The 20,374-nt window shown below is 35.4% G+C and overlaps 4 protein-coding genes across 4 annotated transcripts; 2 read left to right on the forward strand and 2 right to left on the reverse strand.

Annotated features, from left to right (window-relative positions):
- Positions 1 to 2,129: 2,129 nt before the first annotated feature.
- Positions 2,130 to 4,940, reverse strand: LOC102600548 (receptor-like protein 12). The gene has a single exon (XM_006361843.2). It carries the CDS (start codon positions 4,938 to 4,940, stop codon positions 2,130 to 2,132), a length of 2,811 nt encoding a protein of 936 aa, XP_006361905.1.
- Positions 4,941 to 8,148: 3,208 nt separating this feature from the next.
- LOC102587228 (receptor-like protein 12) lies at positions 8,149 to 10,899 on the reverse strand. The gene has a single exon (XM_006361811.2). It carries the CDS (start codon positions 10,897 to 10,899, stop codon positions 8,149 to 8,151), a length of 2,751 nt encoding a protein of 916 aa, XP_006361873.2.
- A 1,940-nt stretch (positions 10,900 to 12,839) lies between these two features.
- On the forward strand, positions 12,840 to 17,150 carry LOC102587548 (kinesin-1-like protein PSS1). Its single transcript, XM_006361812.2, has 15 exons — positions 12,840 to 13,080; positions 13,249 to 13,351; positions 13,456 to 13,499; positions 13,738 to 13,767; positions 13,844 to 13,966; positions 14,072 to 14,097; positions 14,217 to 14,298; positions 14,669 to 14,710; positions 14,790 to 14,823; positions 14,913 to 14,988; positions 15,053 to 15,272; positions 15,357 to 15,448; positions 15,800 to 15,914; positions 15,991 to 16,170; positions 16,863 to 17,150. The coding sequence occupies exons 1-15, from the start codon at positions 12,967 to 12,969 to the stop codon at positions 16,959 to 16,961; spliced, it is 1,380 nt and encodes a 459-aa protein (XP_006361874.1). The 5' UTR covers positions 12,840 to 12,966; the 3' UTR covers positions 16,962 to 17,150.
- Positions 17,151 to 18,325: 1,175 nt separating this feature from the next.
- LOC102587871 (GDSL esterase/lipase At1g54790) lies at positions 18,326 to 20,320 on the forward strand. Its single transcript, XM_006361813.2, has 5 exons — positions 18,326 to 18,644; positions 18,733 to 18,933; positions 19,025 to 19,191; positions 19,286 to 19,556; positions 19,960 to 20,320. The coding sequence occupies exons 1-5, from the start codon at positions 18,407 to 18,409 to the stop codon at positions 20,226 to 20,228; spliced, it is 1,146 nt and encodes a 381-aa protein (XP_006361875.1). The 5' UTR covers positions 18,326 to 18,406; the 3' UTR covers positions 20,229 to 20,320.
- Positions 20,321 to 20,374: the final 54 nt, after the last annotated feature.

The following is a 20,374-nucleotide window of genomic DNA, read 5'->3' on the forward strand; positions in this document are numbered from 1 at the left end:
TACACTATTGAGTATTACTGAGATACCAAAAGCTTGAGAAACTATATATGACGACAATATTCTTAGCATTCCAAACAAAATTATCTTATTCTTTCATTCATGTGAGAAGCACAACATAAAAAGCACAATAATTTTTTTTTAGAAATAATAACTAAGTGACTCATATTTAAACATGAAAGGCTGGATATTTGTTACATACCTGTAAGTTTACACCTACAATATATTATATTGTTTCATTCAAATAGTGAGAATTAGTTATATGCTAAATGTTCATTTATATAAGATAAATTTAATTTATCAAGTAGAAAATTCATCATTAATTTATGCTAACTATGATGGAAGGAAATCAAAAGTTTTGCAACAATGTTTATTGTAGCTATTACTTACTAGCATTTAAGATAATTTATGAATATAATTCATTGAGTTTTTTTATAGTTTTGCGCGGTAGGAGTATCTGAAGAGATTGTTTTAAATATTGCAAAACTTTTGATTTTTTTCTATCATTTAATAATACAAATATTCATTGTATTTATATTAATTCATGCCATAAATTGTGTTTTAACTTCAGAAAATTTGAAGTAATATTATGGGGTTTTCCATTTTAGAATATTATTATTATTATGTATTTTATATTTTTTGTTCATAAAATATATAAAAATAGTGTTTAATAGAATATGATAATATTTATTAATACCTAATGTATATTTATATTTTTGTTCATCAATAGTATGACATTATAAGGAAATTTTCGTAATTCAACTTTTGACTTGGAGGCTTCCCACTTATAATATGATATGATATGATATGATATGATGATGATATGATTCTTTGGTTTATTTTGAGAACTTTACATGAATATGCATTAGTACCTTCATTATCTACTTATTAAACTACTGTATATTTAGAAGAACTTTTGTCCAAATCATTCACTTTCAGGCAAAAATTGTGCAGGATCCATTCAACTTGGGCTTAGCCGTGTCACAGGGACATAAAGGATTTGTCATGAGAGAATTGGGGGTAAGCAGAGAAGCAGGAAGCTTTAAAGGTTCAACAAGCTGTCAAATGCCTTTGAAAATTTGATGTCAAGGCCATAAAGAGAAGTCAACATGGATTTCTAAAAAGTTCTCCGTTCAGGCATTTTTTTATACAATCACTCTATGCATACTGCATTGGTTTCTACTCATTCTTTTTTTAGTAGACTAGGTGGATTATATGAGACACAACCATTCAACCCTCCTTTCAAGATTTATTTATCTCTGGGAGAGTTGAAGAATCTTGTCGCTGAGGCAAAGGCCAAAGATGTTAAACTAGTCCCAGCTCTAGTCAAACATATGCCAGATAGGAACATGTTTCTTTTTGGCTTTGTGGATGTAAATGAAAGCTCGGCAGCAGGGAGATGATGAACTGGAAGAAATACAAAATGCAAGTATCCAAATATCGTGCAAAGAGTTATTTGCAAATAGCTAGATTAAGCACTTCACCCACATGAATATGAGGTCGGAGCTTGACGTGGATTAGCTCAAGCAGAAGTCGGCAGAATATGCACGGGCCAAAGATCTAGCTATCAAAGGGGCTAGTGAAATGGTGGATGTAGAAAACATAAAGCACATAACACAGAACCAGACATTGATAGGAGACATGGTCGGTAAGACTGCTGAGGACTGGAAAACTCACAAGGAATTATTTTATCAAAAAACAGGTATTAGTCATCAGACTATCAAAGAATCGTCTGAGAAGAGCAGGATAAGTTCTCCCAACAAGAAGTGGCTGAAGAGCAGGATGTCGATAAAGACTTCAGTAAGGAACTTGAAGAAGTATTTTGTCTTCGCAGAACGACTCTTGACTTCGAAGAATAAGGGAGAACTTGTATAAACTATTTTGTACTTAGAAAATGGCAAAGCTGGCTTCTGTTTCTTAAAAAAAGAGAGAGGTTGTTATCAGGTTTGTTATGGCTATTCACTGACCGTTGCCTAAAACAGAATGCAAGATTGCATTGTGTTCTTCTATCTAATAAGAAACCACTAAAATGAATCATGAAAGGTAAACAAACACCGATAACTCATAGTGGAAACAATTAGAAGTGCTAATAGTGAGCAGCATGCTGCAAGGAAGTGTTACATCCTGTGAAATTAATATCTGCCTCTTGCTTTCCCTACTGCCTTTTTCCAAGATGCTACACTACAGCTACTAGTTCTCCTTTCTTGATTTTGCTGCTGAAATATCCTTACAATTAATCTGTCAATTGTTCTGTTGTACAACTGGTTCCATCTTTTTGAGAACAGAAGTGGTAGAAAGATGATCCCAACACCTACAACAAATCCCAATATAGCACTTACATAAATCTCCGTCCTTGAAATGAATTCGTCCTCTTCAACTTCTGGCTCTGAAGGTGCATCTGCTGAATTATTCTTGCAAGTTCTGTTCAGCGGTAACCCACATAGCCCCTTGTTTCCTTCAAAAGAACTTTCTCCAAATGTTTGAATTTGGTTGCCTCGTGGAATCATTCCAACCAATTCATTATATGATAAATTTATGAGGGAAAGAAATGTGAGGCTAGCAAGATTTTCTGGGATATTGCCACCTAATTTGTTGAATGAGAGGTCCAGTGATTCCAATTGCTTCAATTTTCCAATTGATGGAGGGATTTGACCCGTGAGATTGTTGTGTGAAATATTGAGAAGATTAAGTGATCTGAGATCTCCAACTATCTCTGGTATGTTCCCCACAAAATTGTTGCTTGAAAAGTCAATGGAGGTGAAGAAGAGAAAGATCTTTGTCTGTGTAGCATCTTGTCCTTTAAGAGAAAGAGTGACTCTGTCCTGATAGTATACTGACCTAACAGATTGAGACTCAAAATGCAAGATATCAGACCGTGAATGTGTTAAAGATGGGTCCGCCATCATTCCTTTTAGCTCCAAGAATGAACCTCGTGGAAGAACACCCCCTAAATTGTTGGAAGCTAGGTCCATGATTTGAAGAGCGGTCCAGTTGGAACTCACTCGTGAGCAATCAATGTTCCCATGGAAACCATTGAAGCGTAATACAAGTACACGAAGATCTGACATGTTCCTCAACCAGCAGGGGAAAGTATCCTTGATCTTGTTGTTTCCAATATTTAATACCTTTAACTTTGTGCAGTTGGACAAAGAACGAGGAAGCACACCTGTTAAGTGATTCTGACTGAGGTCAAGGCTCTGTAATTCACAATTATAAGAAAACTTTTCAGGTATATTTCCTATGAGATTGTTCTTTCCCAGGTTCAATACTTTCAGTGTGCTGCTCTTTTCTGCTAAACATGGTGGTACTATGCCATTCAAACTGTTGTTAGACAACTCAAGTACTTCAAGATAGCTGGAGTTGCATATCGAAGAAGGGATACTACCGATAACTTTGTTGTTTGCAATTGAGAGGAACCGAGCAGTTACTAGATAATTGCCAAAGTCAGGTGGAAAAGTAGAAAAGTTATTGTTGGAGAAGTCAATATAAGCAGCTGCACGTGGTGGTACTGGAATAACCCCAGTGAGCAGATTTGAATGCAGATCAAGGAAATTCAGGAAGCCAAATGTATAAGGTTCTTGAAGATGTGTGAATTGATTGAAAGAAAGATTCAGAAAACGGAGAAGTCCATCATTGATTTCCACCAGCCAGTTTGGTATTTCACCCGTAAGTTGGCTGTTTGAGAGATCTAACATCGACAACTTTGATTGGTTCTTGAGGAAGGAAATATTCTGCAGATTGCATGACGCTAACATGAAACTGTTCAGCTGGGGTAGCAGGGCAAGGTCCGACTCACTTATATTTGTGTCAACTGATATACTGTTGTGGGACAGATCAAGATCTACAAGTTTATTGATGTTTGTGAACTTCTTCAACTGTACAGTACCGTTAAACTTGTTGAATGAAAGTGAAAGACCGTAAAGATCATGCAGGTCAAATAAAAACTCAGGTATTGGCCCTTCCAATTTGTTGGAACTCAAGTCAAGACTTGTTAGTGGAGAAATCACATTTTGTAATTCAGTTATTTGGCCAGAAAACTTGTTGTTGGACAGAACTAAATCTGAAAGTGAGGGTAGGTAAAACAATGATGCTGGAATGAGACCAGAAATTGAATTGTTACTCAAGTCAAGATACTCAAGATTCTCAAGGCCTTGCCAGTCGGATGATATACCTGTCAATCTATTTCCAGCAGAGTATATACGAGTGAGATTTGTGGACAGCTTAAAAGATGGAAATGAACTCGTGAAGCTATTCAACTCGAAATCCAGAAGAACAAGCTGGGTTAGATTTTCCATAGAAGATGGAATTGAACCTATAAAATTACAAGCTCTAAGTTCAACACGCGACAACTTCCTAAGGTTCCCTATGGACTCGGGTAAAATTCCTGAAAATTTTGTAGCAGTAAGCACCAGTGATTGTAAAGATCCTTTTGAAGGAAATTCAGGTAAAGAACCCCCAAGCATATCGTTTACTGATAAGTCAATTGTCTGTAGAGTTGGTACCTGGAATATCTTCTGAGGTGCTTCTCCTATCAAGTTGCAGGAACTTAGACTCAAGACAGTTAGATTGGTGAATTCCGCGAAGAACTCTGGAAATGGTGCAGATAAATTGTTCCCATCAAGACGGATAACAGAGAGATACTTGAGATTAGCTAACGGATTGATGCTGCCCGAGAATGATTCAGCACTAAGGTCAAGACCAATAACTTGGCCTTCACCGTTGCAAGTGACACCCTCCCATTGACAGCAGTCAATCATCTGGCTCCACTTCACTAGCTTGGTAGATATTTCATAATCATAAGTAAGCTTATTTCTCAGCTGCAGCAGCAACATCTTCTGATCCTCAAGACATTTACTGGAATTAGCTGCCACTACATCACTCGTTTTACAGCAGATGGAGAGTAGAAGGATCAAGAAAAGCTGGGAAAACATTTCACTTCTCATTTGGACTCTCAACAGAAAAAGAAGTTCCAAGTTTCTTCAGATCTGAAACGTATAAAATAGCAAAATCCTCGCAAATAAACAGCAGGATTTGTTTGAATAATTATTTTTTTGGGCTAACAGATCCATTTTTTGCCTATTTTAAATACTAGCGCCAACCAAACATGAGTAAAGCAAGATGATTAATTTATGTATTATTTTAAATACGCTGACATCGCGTGTCTACTTATAATATCAATTTATTTTTGAAATTGATAGACAGTGGAAACTGGAGTGTGGACCTACACGGTTTTCCACTGGATGTTGCTTATATTTGTTTTGACTATTGTCTATATTTACATGTGAAATTATCTTAGTATATAGTAGTAAGAAAGTTATATTCCCATCATTAGTTTTTTTTTTTTTTTTTGTTGAAACGTGTCACAAATATATATATATATTAAGTAAGAAACAAAACATCTGACAAAAATAAATACTCCAATCATAAGCTGTGTAAAACCCAAGCATTGTTATTTGAACAGCATCCTTACTCCTTAGTTTGTACTTTGTACTATGTGAAATTAACATCTCATATCTAACTTTATAAATACGGTATTCCCTCCTTTGATTCAGAAATTGAGATTGACAATGTTTTCTTAGTTTTCTAATTATTATTTTTTGATAAACTAAGAAATAAAATATGTCACACTAAACAAAAAATATGGGATAGCAGGAGTAATATTATTTACCTGATGTTATATAAATTGAGACAACCGAAATATAATTGAAATTTGAATATCAAATGAGGTGAAACAATTCAATTATTTTTGAGATGAATGGAGTAATCTGGGTTAATCTTAAATTAAAATTGACAAATTTATTAGTAGTACTTATTAATAGTAGGTTTCAAATCTTTTATAAACACACACCAAACGCGTTTCTTGGGCATTTTCCCTCTTTCTCGAAGTTTTTTTGGCGGGAAAACCTTCATAGCTCGTTGATCAAATACGTGTATACATAGATGTTTTTTTTTTGCAGATTGATCGTTGATCAGCTTAAATATGTCCACCATGAAAGTTTGTGTGCTATTCAGTGTTAAAAGCAAAAAGTCATGGTTAATGAGATGGTGGACTCTTATAAGGTTTGAACAATACTCCTCTGTTAGAGTTAGTTTTTGGGATGTGAATTAGGCTTAAACCTAATTTAACATGATATTAGAACAAGGCTATCTCACCGGCCCAAAAAAAAAAAAAAAATCAAAAATTGCCCAAATTATTGTCCACGCACAAGATGCTAAGCACTGACATCACTAAGCGTGAGGTGGTAAAAAATTGCCCAAAAGTGTCCACGCAACAGGGCACTGGGCGTGAGGTGGGTGTTAAAGCAAAAATTCCACATTACTGGTTATTGAGATAGATGGACTCCTTGTAAGACTTGTGGGTGAGTTAGGATTAAGACATAATTTAACATTCAGACTTGTGAATTCGAAGGAACTATCTGAGTTCGGATGCTGTCTTTGTTCATAGAAATCAACTCTGAATCCTTCATAATCAAGGTTTTCAAGCTCAAAACTCTGTTTCGTGAATTGATTTTTCTGTTAATTTCAAATCAAATGTGAAGTCTGATCGAATATACTTTGGTTTACTTTTGAGAACGTTACATGAATATGCATTAATACATTTTATTTTTTTTTGGTTTTCCATCCGGTGTCTGGAGCCCACATTGGAGCTTCGACTAAATTCGGACTGCGCACTGCAGGGCCCATTCGGGGTGGCGCTCCCAACATGATTTTCTCCATATCCAGGGCTCGAACCTGAAACCTCTAGTTAAGGGTGAAGTACCCACACCAGTGTACCACATTATCTACTGTATAGTAGATGAACTTTTGTCCAAATCATACACTTTCAGGCAAAAATTGTGCAGGAGCCATTTAGCGTGGATAATGGACATAAAGGATTTGCAAGGAGAGAATTAGGGTTAAGCAGGAAGCTTAAAGGTTCAACAAGCTGTCAAATGCCTTTGAAAATTTGATGTCAAGGCGGTCAACAAGGACAAAAAAGAAAAAAAAGAAAAAGAAGTCAACAAGGACATTGTGCCATTCAAATTAGACATCGAGGAGCATATAAATGAGTTTGCCAAGGGTGGATCTCCTACTTTTGCAGAAATGAAGAGTGTGGATTTCTAAAAAGTTCTCCTATAGTCCATCTAAAGATCAGGCATGCTTTATACAATCACTCTATGCATACTGCAGTGGTTACATAGTCTCTACTCATTCTCTTTTAAGGAGACTAGGTGGATTATATTGCCTTTATGAGACGGCCATTCAGGCCTGCCTCCTTTCAAGATTTATATATCTCTGGGAGAGTTGAAGAATCTTAGAAGTCTTGTCGCTAAGGCAAAGGCCAAAGATGTTAAACTAGTCCCAGCTCTAGTCAAACATATACTAGATAGGAACATGTTTCTTTTTGGCTTTGTGGATGTATATGAAACCTCGGCATCGGGGAGATGATGAACTGGAAGAAATACAAAATGCAAGTATCCAAATAGCGTGCAAAAGTTATTTGCAAATAGCCGGATTGAGCACTTCACCCACATGGATATGAGGTGGATTTGCTCAAGCAAAAATCGGCAGAATATGCACAGGCCAAAGATCTAGCTATCAAAGGGGCTAGTGACATGGTGGATGTAGAAAACATAAAGCACATAACACAGAACCAGACATTGATAGGAGACATGGTCAAGAAGACAGCTGATGACTGGAAAACTCAGAAGGAATTATTTTAAAAGAAAACTGGTATTTGTCATCGGCCTGTCAAATCTCAGTTGACGTTGTCTGAGAAGGGCAGGATAAGTTCTCCCAACAAGAAGTGGCTGAAGAGCAGGATGGCGATAAAGACATCAGTGAGGAACTTCAAGAAGTCTTATTGTCTGCGCAGAACGACTCTAACTTCGAAGATAAGGGAGAACTTGTATAAACTATATTGTACTTAGAAAATGGCCTAGTTGGCTTTTGTTTCTTAAAAAATGAGAAAGGTTGTTATCAGTTTAGTTATGGCTATTCACTGACCGTTACCTAAAACAGAATGCAAGATTGCTTTGTGTTCTTCTATGTAATAAGAAGCAACTAAAATGAATCATGAAAGGTAAACAAACACAGATAACTCATAGTGGAAACAATTAGAAGTACTAATAGTGAGCAGCATGCTGCAAGGAAGTGTTACATCCTGTGAAATTAATGTCTGCCTCTTGATTTCCCTGCTGCCTTTTTCCAAGATGCTACACTACTGCTACTAGTTTTCTTTTCTTGATTTTGCTGCTGAAATATCCTTAAAATTAATCTGTTAATTATTCTGTTGTACGACTGGTTCCATCTTTTTGAGAACAGAAGTGGTAGGAAGATGATCCCAATACCAACAATAAATCCCAACATAGCACTTACATAAATCTCCGTCATTGAAATGAATTCTTCCTCTTCAACTTCTGGTTCAGAAGGTGCATCTGCTGAATTATTCTTGCAAGTTCTGTTCAGCGGAAACCCACATAGCCCCTTGTTTCCTTCAAAAGAACTTTCTCCAAATGTTTGAATTTGGTTGCCTCGTGGAATCATTCCGACCAATTCATTAGATGATAAATTTAAGAAGGAAAGAAATGTGAGGCTAGCAAGCTTTTCTGGGATATTGCCACCTAACTTGTTGAATGAGAGGTCCAGTGATTCCAATTGCTTCAAATTTCCAATTGCTGGAGGTATTTGACCCGTGAGATTGTTGTGTGAAATATTGAGAAGATTAAGTGATCTGAGATCTCCAACTATCTCTGGTATGTTCCCCACAAAATTGTTACTTGAAAAGTCAATGGAGGTGAAGAAGATAAAGATCTTTGTCTGTGTAACATCTTGTCCTTTAAGAGAAAGAGTGACTCTGTCCTGATAATATATTGGCCTAATAGAAGACTCAAAATGCAAGATATCAGAGCGTGAATGTGTTAAAGATGGGTCAGCCATCATTGCTTTTAGCTCCAAGAATGAACCTCGGGGAAGAACACCCCCTAAATTGTTGGAAGCTAGGTCCATGATTTGAAGTGCAGTCCAGTTGGAATTCACACGTGAGCAATCAATGTTCCCATGGAAACCATTGAAGCGTAATACAAGTACACGAAGATCTGACATGTTCCTCAACCAGCAGGGAAAAGTATCCTTGATCTTGTTGTTTCCAATATTTATTACCTTTAACTTTGTGCAGTTGGACAAAGAACGAGGAAGCAGACCTGTTAAGTGATTCTGACTGAGGTCAAGGCTCTGCAACTCACAATTATAAGAAAACTTTTCAGGTATATCTCCTATGAGATTGTTCTTTCCCAGGTTCAGTACTTTCAGTGTGCTGCTCTTTTCTGCTAAACATGGTGGTATTATGCCATTCAAACTGTTGTTTGATAACTCAAGTACTTCAAGATAGCTGGAGTTGCATATCGAAGAAGGGATACTACCGATAACTTTGTTGTTTGCAATTGAGAGGAACCGAGCAGTTACTAGATAATTGCCAAAGTCAGGTGGAAAAGATGAAAAGTTATTGTCTGAGAAGTCAATATAAGCAGCTGCACGTGGTGGTAATGGAATAACCCCAGTGAGCAGATTTGAATGCAGATCAAGGAAATTCATGAGAAAGCCAATTGTATATGGTTCTTGAAGACGCGTAAATTGATTGAAAGAAAGATTCAGAAAACGGAGAAGTCCATCATTGATTTCCACCAACCAGTTTGGTATTTCACCAGTAAGCTGGTTGTTTGAGAGATCTAACATCGACAACTTTGATTGGTTCTTGAGGAAGGAAATATTCTGCAGATTGCATGACGCTAACATGAAACTATTTAGCTGGGGTAGCAAGGCAAGGTCCGATTCACTTATATTGGTGTCAACTGATAAACTGTTGTGGGACAGATCAAGATCTACAAGTTTATTGATCTTTGTGTACTTCTTCAACTGCACAGTACCGTTAAACTTGTTGAATGAAAGTGACAGACCATAAAGATCATGCAGCTCAAATAAAAACTCAGGTATTGGCCCTTCCAATTTGTTGGAACTCAACTCAAGACTTTTAAGTGGAGAAATCACATTTTGTAATTCAGTTATTTGGCCAGAAAACTTGTTGTTGGACAGAACTAAAGCTGAAAGTGAGGGTAGGTAAAACAATGATTCTGGAATGATCCCAGAAATTGAATTGCTACTCAAGTCAAGATACTCAAGATTCTCAAAGCCTTCCCAGTCTGATGATATTCCTATCAAACGATTTCTAGCAGAGTATATATCAGTGAGATTTTTGGACAGCTTAAAAGATGGAAATGAACCCGTGAAGCTATTCAAATTGAAATCCAGAAGAACAAGCTGGGTTAGATTTTCCATAGAAGATGGAATTGGACCTGTAAAATTACAAGCTCTAAGTTCAACACGCGACAACTTCCTAAGGTTCCCTATGGACTCAGGTAAACTTCCTGAAAATTTCGTATAACTAAGATCCAGGTTTTGTAGAGATCCTTTTGAAGGAAATTCAGGTAAAGAACCCCCAAGCATCCTATTTACTGATAAGTCAATTGTTTGCAGAGTTGGTACCTGGAATATTTTCTGAGGTGCCTCTCCTATCAAGTTGCAGGAACTCAGACTCAAGACAGTTAAATTGGTGAATTCCGCAAAGAACTCTGGAATTGGTGCAGATAAATTGTTCCCATCAAGATGGACAATAGAGAGAAACTTAAGATCAGCTAACGGAGTGATACTGCCCGAGAATGATTCAGCACTAAGGTCAAGACCAATAACTTGGCCTTCACCGTTGCAAGTGACACCCTCCCATTGACAGCAGTCAATCCGCTGGTTCCACTTCACTAGCTTGGTAGATATTTCAGAATCATAAGTAAGCTTATTTCTCAGCTGCAGCAGTAACTTCTTCTGATCCTCAAGACATTTACTGGAATTAGCTGCCACTACATCACTCATTTTACAGCAGATGGAGAGTAATAGGATCAAGAAAAGATGGGAAAACATTTCACTTCTCATTTGGACTGTCAACAGAAAAAAGAAACTCCAAATTTCTGCAGATCTGAAACGTATAAAATAGCAAAATCCTCGCAAATAAACAACAGGATTCGTTTGTATTTATTTTTTTGGCTAACAGATCAATTTTTTTTGCCTATTTTAAATACTAGCTCCAACCAAACATGAGTTCGTGTGTGTATCCATAGTATCAATTTATTTTTGAAATTGATAGACAGTGGCCAGTGGAGTGTGGACCTACACGGTTTTCCACAGGATGTTGCTCAATTTTGTTTGACTATATTGTCTATTTTTTTTTTCGTTGAAACGTGTCACAAATATATTTATTAAGTCAAACAAAACATCTGACAAAAATACATAAATCATAAGCTGTGTAAAACCCCAACATTGCTATTTGAACAACATCCTTACTCCTTAGTTTGTAAGCAAAATTTTATTCTATGAGAGACATAGATATTAGGTGGCAGACAATACTTGTGTGAGGTGCTTTTGTGCTTTGCAAAGTGGATTTTGGGTCCCACTTGCAAGAAAAGTACCCTAAAGGTCCCTTTTCCCCCCTCGAATCTCTCTCCTCCTTGGTCTAAATTTTCTTCTTATGCTACTTAAAATTTGCTAACCTAAATTTTGTTATGTTTTTGGGCTGTTCGGTTTTGTCATTTTTAATAGAAAATATGATAATATAACAATAATAATTAATTAACAAATACAAAAAAAAAACAACATAAAATGGACTTCTGACATTATCAAAATAAAAATATAAATCAAATTAAAAAATAAATACGAAAAATCTGATTATTATAAAGACAAACACATGAATATGAATCAAGAGTTCAGAAGATTAATATATAACATAATTTATTTTTATTAAAATATGTATTTATATAGTTCATGTGAATCAAAGCGGTGAATTGTTTACGGACAATTTAATAGTAAATAATAGAGTGAAAATTTCAATTATAATAAATCAATGTATGATCTTCTATAAGCGAACACAAAAATGAATTATTTTTTTTATCTAAGTTCTCATATTTTCTATACATATCATTTATAAAATAATTTTTTTTTAAAAACATTTTATTAAATTAAGACACGAGATTTTAAAATACTAATATTTTTGTAGTTTCACTTTCTTCAATTCCTTATAACTTATCCAAAAAATTAAATTTAAATTTTTCGAGACACCCACTTTGGTTTTATAACTTATACAAAAGAAAGTAATTATATGTTGAAAGAATGTGTTCTTTCGGTAGATCTTTGGGCTCTTCAACTAATCAAGAGATATAATGTTGGATCCACGTAGATTGTACCGCAGTGAACTTGAATCTCTTTAAAGAGAGCGAGATATTTGCGCCTTAGCCTGAATATATTTTTCTATTCATTTTTATCATTTTATTTAAAACTATTAATTTTTTTTTCCTGTATTTATGGTATCTATAACTTTGTACATTTTAGGAAACAAGTTTATATACATTCTGTAACACCCCCTTCAAGTTGAAACATGTATATTGATCATGGCCAACTTGTTATAGAGGTAATCAACTCGAGTTTCATGTAACACTTTTGTAAACAACTCAACACTTATACTCTCGTCTTCACGTAGAGTACATTAGATATTTATATGACTATATAAATCATTTCATTAAAGCTAGAAGGGGAATTTTAAAATTAAATTACTTTTAATTATGAAAATATGATATTCTTTTTGAAATATACTAAAAATAAAATGGTGTTACATAAATTGAGACGGAGAAAATATTCAAAAGACTATAATTTTGAGATGAAATGAATGGAGTAATTTGGGTTAGTCTTAAATTGAAGAAATACTTAACCACAAGTTCCAAAATCTTTTACTTTACTTTACTACCATAAATAAACACCAAAAGGTGTTTCTCGGCCATTTCCCTTCTGTTCTCGAAGCTCTTTTGGCGGGAAAATCTTCATAGCTCGTTGATCAAATAGTGTATACATAGATCCTTTTTTTTAATAGATTGATCGTTGATCAGCTTTAAAATGTCTACTATGAAAGTTTGCGTGCTATTCAGACCTCTGAATCCGAAGGAACTATCTGAGTTCGGCGATGCTGTCTCTGTTCAAGGAATTAACTCTGAGTCCTTCATAGTCAAGGTTTTAAAGCTCAAATCTCTGTTTCCTGTATTGATTTTGCTGTTAATTTCAAATCAAATGTGAAGTCTGTGTATGTATTGCAAAAGCTTTGAAGTGCACTACTAATCTTCGCATTAGCTATTCAGAATGAGGTTTTACTACTTAGTTGATTTTGTAACATCATTACAGGATGAAAAGGAACAGGAATTTGATTTTACCTTCGACAGAGTTTTCTATCAAGGATCTGAACAAGCTGATATATACGAATTTCTAGCTCTGCCTATAGTCCAAGGTACAATCGAATTTCGTGAGAGTTATTATAAAAAGTGAAAGAGTTTTAAATTCAGTTGATCTTCTCACTTAGAATATTTGTTGTCCTGATGATGGTGAAAATAGGTGCCCTAGATGCAATAAATGGTACAATTATCACTTATGGACAGGTAAATGCTTGATTACAGCCTTTTATGTAAGCATGCCTGCAATTTTAATATGTGAATTGGAGATTTTCAGTACAAATACTAAGTCCGATTAGTGAAGGATCAACTGCAGAAATATGAGAACAAAGACATTACTCAATTCCTAGTGCAGAATTGTTAATGGTTACAAGAGGAGAAAGTTCTTCTTTTCCTTTTCGTATTTTTTCGTTGACTATTCTTTATTCTTTTGATATTTTCTCAGACAGGAGCAGGAAAGACATATAGCATGGAGGTAAAATGATTTTACAACATTCATAAATCTGCGTTTTATGGAAGTATTAGTTCATTGTCGACTTTGTTTGCCTTAGGGACTAAGCATTGTAGATTGTGAAAGCAAGAAGAAAGGCCTATTGCAGAGAGTGGTGGATGGGCTTTTTGAGGCCATAACGAATTCAGAGAAACCTAGCAAATACACAATCAAATTATCAATGGTGACAATTTGTTGATTAGGATGTTATTGTTATTGATTTCAACCTTTTGTATGGCAAATGCTATGTTTCTTTAAGCTCTTTTAAGGAAATTTCTTACTCTTACAGGTAGAGATCTACATGGAGAAAGTAAGGTTTGTGTCACTTACCAGTACTTGTACCTGAGGAGATTTTATTGATCCATATCTATTGCTTTAACTCAATTTGGCTTTATCCATAAGCATGCCTTTTAAGTTATATCAATTTCTCTCAGAGATCTCTTTGATTTATCGAAGGACAATATACAAATAAAAGAGAGTAAAGTTCATGGAATTGTTCTAAATGGAGCAACAGAAGTAAGACTCATCAGCACCTTTCTTTCACTTTTTCCCTCAAATTGTTATACTGTTTTAGTTTTCAAGCATGCAATATGCTCAACATAACCTGGTATTGTCTATTTGGATTTATGCTGGATTATCCTCAATAGTCCTCTGGCTTCCTGCATAAATTTAAGTACTCACAAACTGCCAACCAAAACAGTTGGCTGGCTTGATATGTTGGAAGCCTGAATAAGTGCTAAACCTTTTGACTTTCAGAAACAACAAAATTTATGCGAAAAAATCTACTTGTCCTTGATTTATAACTAAAATGCTATATCTATTTTGTTTTTATTTTAGTTTTCCTTGGAAATTTCTAAATCCTGCAGAATCTTAAATTGTTTTCCAGGTAGCTATATCCAACTCTGCAGAAGCATTGCAAAGCTTGTCTGTAAGGGAAAATGAGATGATGTGTTTCCATATGAAGCATTTTATACATTTTGGTTCTGATATGGCTGTTCATGTTGCAGAGTGGGATAGCTAATAGAGCAGTCGGAGAAACACGTATCCTTTGCCTTATTCTGTGCATCTTGTTAACAAAATTTCTTCCTTTTACATATTTAGTTTTTGTTAAAATATTTTAACAAGTCCAGAAATGAATATGTCGAGCAGCAGAAGCCATTGCCTCTACATATTTACTGTCCACCAAGATCTTACAAAGGATAAAAGGTATTATCTCTCAATAGGTTTGAAACTTGAAAGACATATCCTAAATATTTGAATTTCAAAGCAGGACCAAATTTGGAAAGCTGATACTCGTAGACTTGGCGGGGTCAGAAAAAGTTGAGAAGACTGGAGCTGAAGGTAAAATTCTTGAAGAAGCAAAGACCATCAATCAGTCCCTCACAGCACTTGGGAAAGTGATAAATGCTATGACTAGCAGCACTCCAGGAAAACCAACTCATATTCCTTATCGTGATTCTAAGCTCACTCGAATCCTACAAGATGCTCTTGTTAGTTCCACTTCCTGGACTCCATTTTCTCCATACTTCCAGCCTACGTTGATGAGTGATGACCATCTACACTATGATTTGCAGGGTGGATGCTCTCAGACTGCATTACTTTGCTGTTGCTCTCCAAGCCCTTCCAATTCTTCAGAGAGCCTCTCCACCCTGCGATTTGGTGCTAGGTATGTAAACTTAATTTTATTTGAACTTCTTGTCATAGAGTCAAGAAGGGAACAATGAGGAACATAATACACAAAGGAAAAAAGAGAAATTTTGTAAGACCCCTATTAGTTCTATACATCTTTGGAATTTATGGATTTCATTTTAGTATTCTTTTATTTCCTTTGTTAGCATTATAGTTTCTTCTCATGTTTTGGTCTCCCTTCAATTTACATTCCATTGGGTATAACCTAGTTTTACTTGTAAGTTAAAGCCTTGGTTTTTGAAAAGCTTACCATGTCAATCAATATTTGGTGCTGGTCAATACATGTAAAGTAAGGATTTTAAGTTCTAGTTTCTGTCCTTTCAAGCAGAGCGAAGCATGTAAAGGCATCAGTACATGTTAGTTGCAAGGAAGATCTAGACAATACCAAGGATGCCACAGTCTATACTTATGTAGACGAGTCCAGGGAGAGAATATTGGCCAAGGTCTGATTTGCTTGGTTCATGTAATTTAATCTATCCTTGGTTACTGTACTATAAGCTAATAATCTGATTTACATAGCTGAGAGAGAGAATGACTGCCGATGATGTTCAATTGCTTGAGAAATTATTTGTACTGGAGGGAATTTTCTTTGATCCCAATTCAATTGACGAGATAGAAGCCACATATGAAGATGTTACATCAAGGACAATCTCATCATTGCATAAAGCCGTGGAAGAGCTGAGTACTGGTGTAGAGAAGGTAAGAGATACATACATCTGAGTTCACTGGTATAAATAGGGTTCTATTCAATTTGATTTCACTGCTTTCCTTTCATTTGCTCTTTTTGTTTAATAAATCAGTGAATAGTTGAAAAGCTCTTCTGTCGGGCTTGATATGAATACTAAAGTGTGTTTGCTGGACTACCTAGGAAGGATTTTTCCAGAAAGATTATGTACTCAGCAAAGGCTTCATGAAGTAGGTTAGGAAGGAATTCTGCTTTATATTTTTTGAGTTCTAACACTTTGTGGGAGAGGATTCTTCTGCTGGATTTTTGAAAAGAATGAAAGCTCTCCAGCTATACCTCAAGAAAGTGAAATTGAGAAAATTAGAAACATATATATGATTACCTTGTATAGACTATATAATGTCCTTCACATTTTTAACCTTTCATGCTTTTTGAAAATTCCAGCAAAAGATTGATGTTATAGTTTACGATCCACATACAGTCTTAGCTAACATTATCAATTGGATAGAACTAATGTATAGTAGAACAAAGAACAAATGTAGGTAAGAAATATGATTAGAATTCTACTTATAGATAATGGACCGAGTGCAGAGTCAAAAACCATCCAAAAGCTTTTTCACGCGATCACAATTTCTTTACTAGATGAGTTTTCGTAATGGTATGGAGCTTTCATTTTGATTGTGCTGTTGTGTCAATCATTTTACAGATGAAAAGGGAGAATGTCGCTCTTAAGGCCAGCTTGAAAGTTTCTGAAGAGTTTTATCAACATCAACTCGAAAGAAGGTCGTTCTGCTTCATTCTCTGATTGTAATTATGGACCTTCATTTTTAAAGACTGCATTTAAGACGTGAATATTGGATTTGATAATAGGTTACTTGTCATCTCATGACACTTATATTTTTTGGACATGTAAAGGAAGCCTTAAAAGTTAGCAATTCGTGGAAGCAACTTCCCGTTTTGCTTGCAGAAAGGATTGAAGTTTTTTGGGCCCATTTACCTTTGCTTTCTGAGATTTCTAATTTTCACAGTACTCAAGTTCATTTTTTCAAGCAATATTTTCTTTGAGCCAAAAATGCCCTTTTGTTCTCTTTTGTGTCATTGCCACTGAGATTAGTGATTCAAAGGTATTAAAATTACCATTGTTCAACGCATTAAGAATCATTAGATTTGTAAACCACCAGGGTGTTTAAGACCATACAATTTTTTTATTTTAAAAGTTTTTCTATTACTGTGATTTTATGAATTCTTTTCCAATTTAACTATCCGGTATCCCTCATCCCTTGGCTCGACTAATATGGAAACAGTCGGCTAATCTAGTAAAGAGATTAACAATGGGGGATCACAATTATAAATGTAAACCAACTTGAAAAAGAAGTATAGAATATCACTAATGCTTAGACACATATACTGTATGCATGGACGTTAGGGATGGCAATTAATCGAGCTAATCTGTAATTAAATAAGCATAGATTCCATGAGTAGACTTATTTGAATGGTTTACTAAAACATGTCTGACCTCCACCTAATGTTCTTATTCTTCATTACTTTCTCAAATCAGATCCACCTACTACACCGGTTTAAAAGAAGAAATAAATATTACACTCCGGAAGCCCATGGCAGTCAAAAGATATTCTCTTTGATTCCGTTTCTTTAAATACTTTCTAATTTTTAACCGTTGTAACTTATAATTCCATACTTTTTATATATTTTTAAATATGTAAATTTTTTAATTCTTTTTTTAGATTCTATGTACAAATTCACATCGAATATTAGTCAGTTTGATCCTCGTATTCCGAATTTTTTGGGACAGCTGGAGACGTATATATACACGTTGAAGACAAGCAACTTTCACATGTACATGTCTGACCAAGATTGAATTAAACATGATATCAGAAATGAATGCACTGACATTCTAAAATGTCTCTGTCACAGAACCATATTGCATAAATTTCACAGCTGAGTTATAGTATTATAGTGGTTAGAGAAAATAACATTAGAAAAAGGACAATTTTTACCTGTTTGATGACAAGGAAACTGTCCCAATCAAATCTGTTTTCTCATTAATGGAAACACTTTTAATCATAGCATCCATTCATGGAAGGATATGAAAGTAATTGAACAACAACCAATTCACAATCTTTTAGCCTTTCCCACAATTCAAAGACAACTTGAAATTGAAGCGAAAAAGCCCAACAAATCTTATTTTAAGAGGATACAAATGCCAACTTTTTGTCAAAAGAGCAAAAAAACATGGCTTCTTCAACCACTTGTGTCCTTCACATTCTTGTCCTTTTCTTCATCTGCTTGCCCCTGGCTAATACCATAGATTTCAATTACCCTGCAGTCTTCAACTTTGGTGATTCAAATTCTGATACAGGAGGTCTTGTTGCAGGCGTTGGTGATCGCCTAGAGCCACCTAATGGACAAACTTATTTCAAGAATCCATCTGGGAGGTTCTGTGATGGCCGACTAATCATCGATTTCTTGAGTAAGATTCCCACTTCAAAGTACCATTTTTTGATTTACTTTGAAGGTTATATTTATATACTTTTTTTTTTGATGGATTTTTGTTGCAGTGGATGCAATGGATCTGCCATTCTTGAACTCCTATTTAGACTCCGTTGCTGCACCGAGTTTCAGAAAAGGAGCCAACTTTGCAGCTGCTGGTTCAACTATACTTCCCGCCACTGCATCATCTGTTAGCCCTTTTTCATTTGGGATTCAAGTCGCTCAGTTTTCCAGGTTCAAGAATCGGGTTTCTGAAATTCAAGCGAAGAGTAAGTTTGATCATGTTTCTGATAATCAAGGCTCATTTGCATATATCAAAATCCTATATATCTTGTGAGATTTTATTGATTTTCTTTGCAGCTAGGAAATATGATAAGTACGTTCCAGCTCAAGATTTTTTCCAGAAAGGACTTTATATGTTCGACATAGGCCAGAATGATCTTGCTGGTGGATTTTACTCCAAGACATTAGATCAAATTCTAGCTTCTATTCCAACTATTCTTACAGGATTTGAAGATGGTGTCAAGGTCAATTCTTATAACAGAAAATTACGCGGATTTTCTGTACTGATTATCAATTGCAGGTTGTAAACTCATTTCTGCTTCCTCTTTGACATCACAGAGATTGTATGACCTAGGGGCCAGGAATTTCTGGGTTCATAATACAGGTCCATTGGGGTGCTTAGGTCAGAATATAGCCAAATTTGGAACTGATGTATCAAAGTTGGATGAGCTTGGATGTGTTAGCTCACATAATCAAGCTGCAAAACTTTTGAACCTGCAGCTTTACGCCCTTTGCAAGAAACTTCAGGGCCAGTATTCAGATGCAAATATCACTCATGTTGATATTTTTTCCATCAAGTCTAATCTGATAGCAAATTATTCCCGAAATGGTAAGTTACTATGTTTCTTTACTCGCAAATGTCAAAAAGAAGATTGTATTATGCAATTTCTTTGTGATTATAGAATTCATGAGACATGAAGTGAAATTGTTCCACCAATATCTTATGAACTTTATTGAGAAGAACTGCAGTGCGCCCACTGTGTTCTTCATCTGGAAGGCCATGAGTGGAGGAGAGACGGTGCATTTGCTTTCTTGATTTGGCTAAACCAACTTTAGAACTTCCTCTGATAAACACAGCTGAGAATCATACTTTTGCCATCATGATAACTTGTTTATACTTCAACTTAGAGGAAACTAAAGCAGGACGAGAGTTTCCACAAAGTGCACTTTCATTAAGTTGTAGAAGAAAAGAATTAATATAACACTTGGTACTTTGCATTTACACCTTGCAGGATTTGAGCAGCCACTAATGGCTTGCTGTGGATATGGAGGACCTCCACTCAACTATGACAGCAGGATTGCCTGTGGTCAGACAAAGGTGTTGGATGGAAACAATGTCACTGCCAAAGCATGCAATGACAGTAGTGAATATATCAATTGGGATGGAATTCACTACACAGAAACTGCAAACCAGTTTGTCGCCTCACAAATTCTCACCGGAAAATACTCTGATCCACCCTTCGCTGACAAGATGCCTTTCCTTCTCAAACTAAAGTTCTGAGGAAATAACATGCTTATCATTGTTTTATTCTCTGTATACTTATATATTTTAATTTACTAAAGAAATTCAATACTTTCATGGATTCTTGAAAATATAGAACTTATGGATCGTGTCATGATGGATACCACTAAAAATAACCCTTTACA

Source organism: Solanum tuberosum, unplaced genomic scaffold (assembly GCF_000226075.1).
Source record: "Solanum tuberosum cultivar DM 1-3 516 R44 unplaced genomic scaffold, SolTub_3.0 scf00363, whole genome shotgun sequence".
Classification (NCBI taxonomy): domain Eukaryota; kingdom Viridiplantae; phylum Streptophyta; class Magnoliopsida; order Solanales; family Solanaceae; genus Solanum; species Solanum tuberosum.

What these genes read in the sequence shown, in the direction of transcription:
- LOC102587871 (XM_006361813.2), top strand. Translation starts at nt 18,407, where the DNA reads ATGGCTTCTTCAACCACTTGTGTCCTTCACATTCTTGTCCTTTTCTTC. An exon ending in ACTAATCATCGATTTCTTGA is followed by an intron (nt 18,645 to 18,732) that starts GTAAGATTCCCA and finishes TTTTTGTTGCAG; the next exon opens with TGGATGCAATGGATCTGCCA. An exon ending in AGCAAATTATTCCCGAAATG is followed by an intron (nt 19,557 to 19,959) that starts GTAAGTTACTAT and finishes TACACCTTGCAG; the next exon opens with GATTTGAGCAGCCACTAATG.
- LOC102587548 (XM_006361812.2), top strand. Translation starts at nt 12,967, where the DNA reads ATGTCTACTATGAAAGTTTGCGTGCTATTCAGACCTCTGAATCCGAAG. An exon ending in AGCTCTGCCTATAGTCCAAG is followed by an intron (nt 13,352 to 13,455) that starts GTACAATCGAAT and finishes TGGTGAAAATAG; the next exon opens with GTGCCCTAGATGCAATAAAT. An exon ending in CAATTATCACTTATGGACAG is followed by an intron (nt 13,500 to 13,737) that starts GTAAATGCTTGA and finishes ATATTTTCTCAG; the next exon opens with ACAGGAGCAGGAAAGACATA.
- LOC102600548 (XM_006361843.2), bottom strand. Translation starts at nt 4,940, where the DNA reads ATGAGAAGTGAAATGTTTTCCCAGCTTTTCTTGATCCTTCTACTCTCC.
- LOC102587228 (XM_006361811.2), bottom strand. Translation starts at nt 10,899, where the DNA reads ATGAGTGATGTAGTGGCAGCTAATTCCAGTAAATGTCTTGAGGATCAG.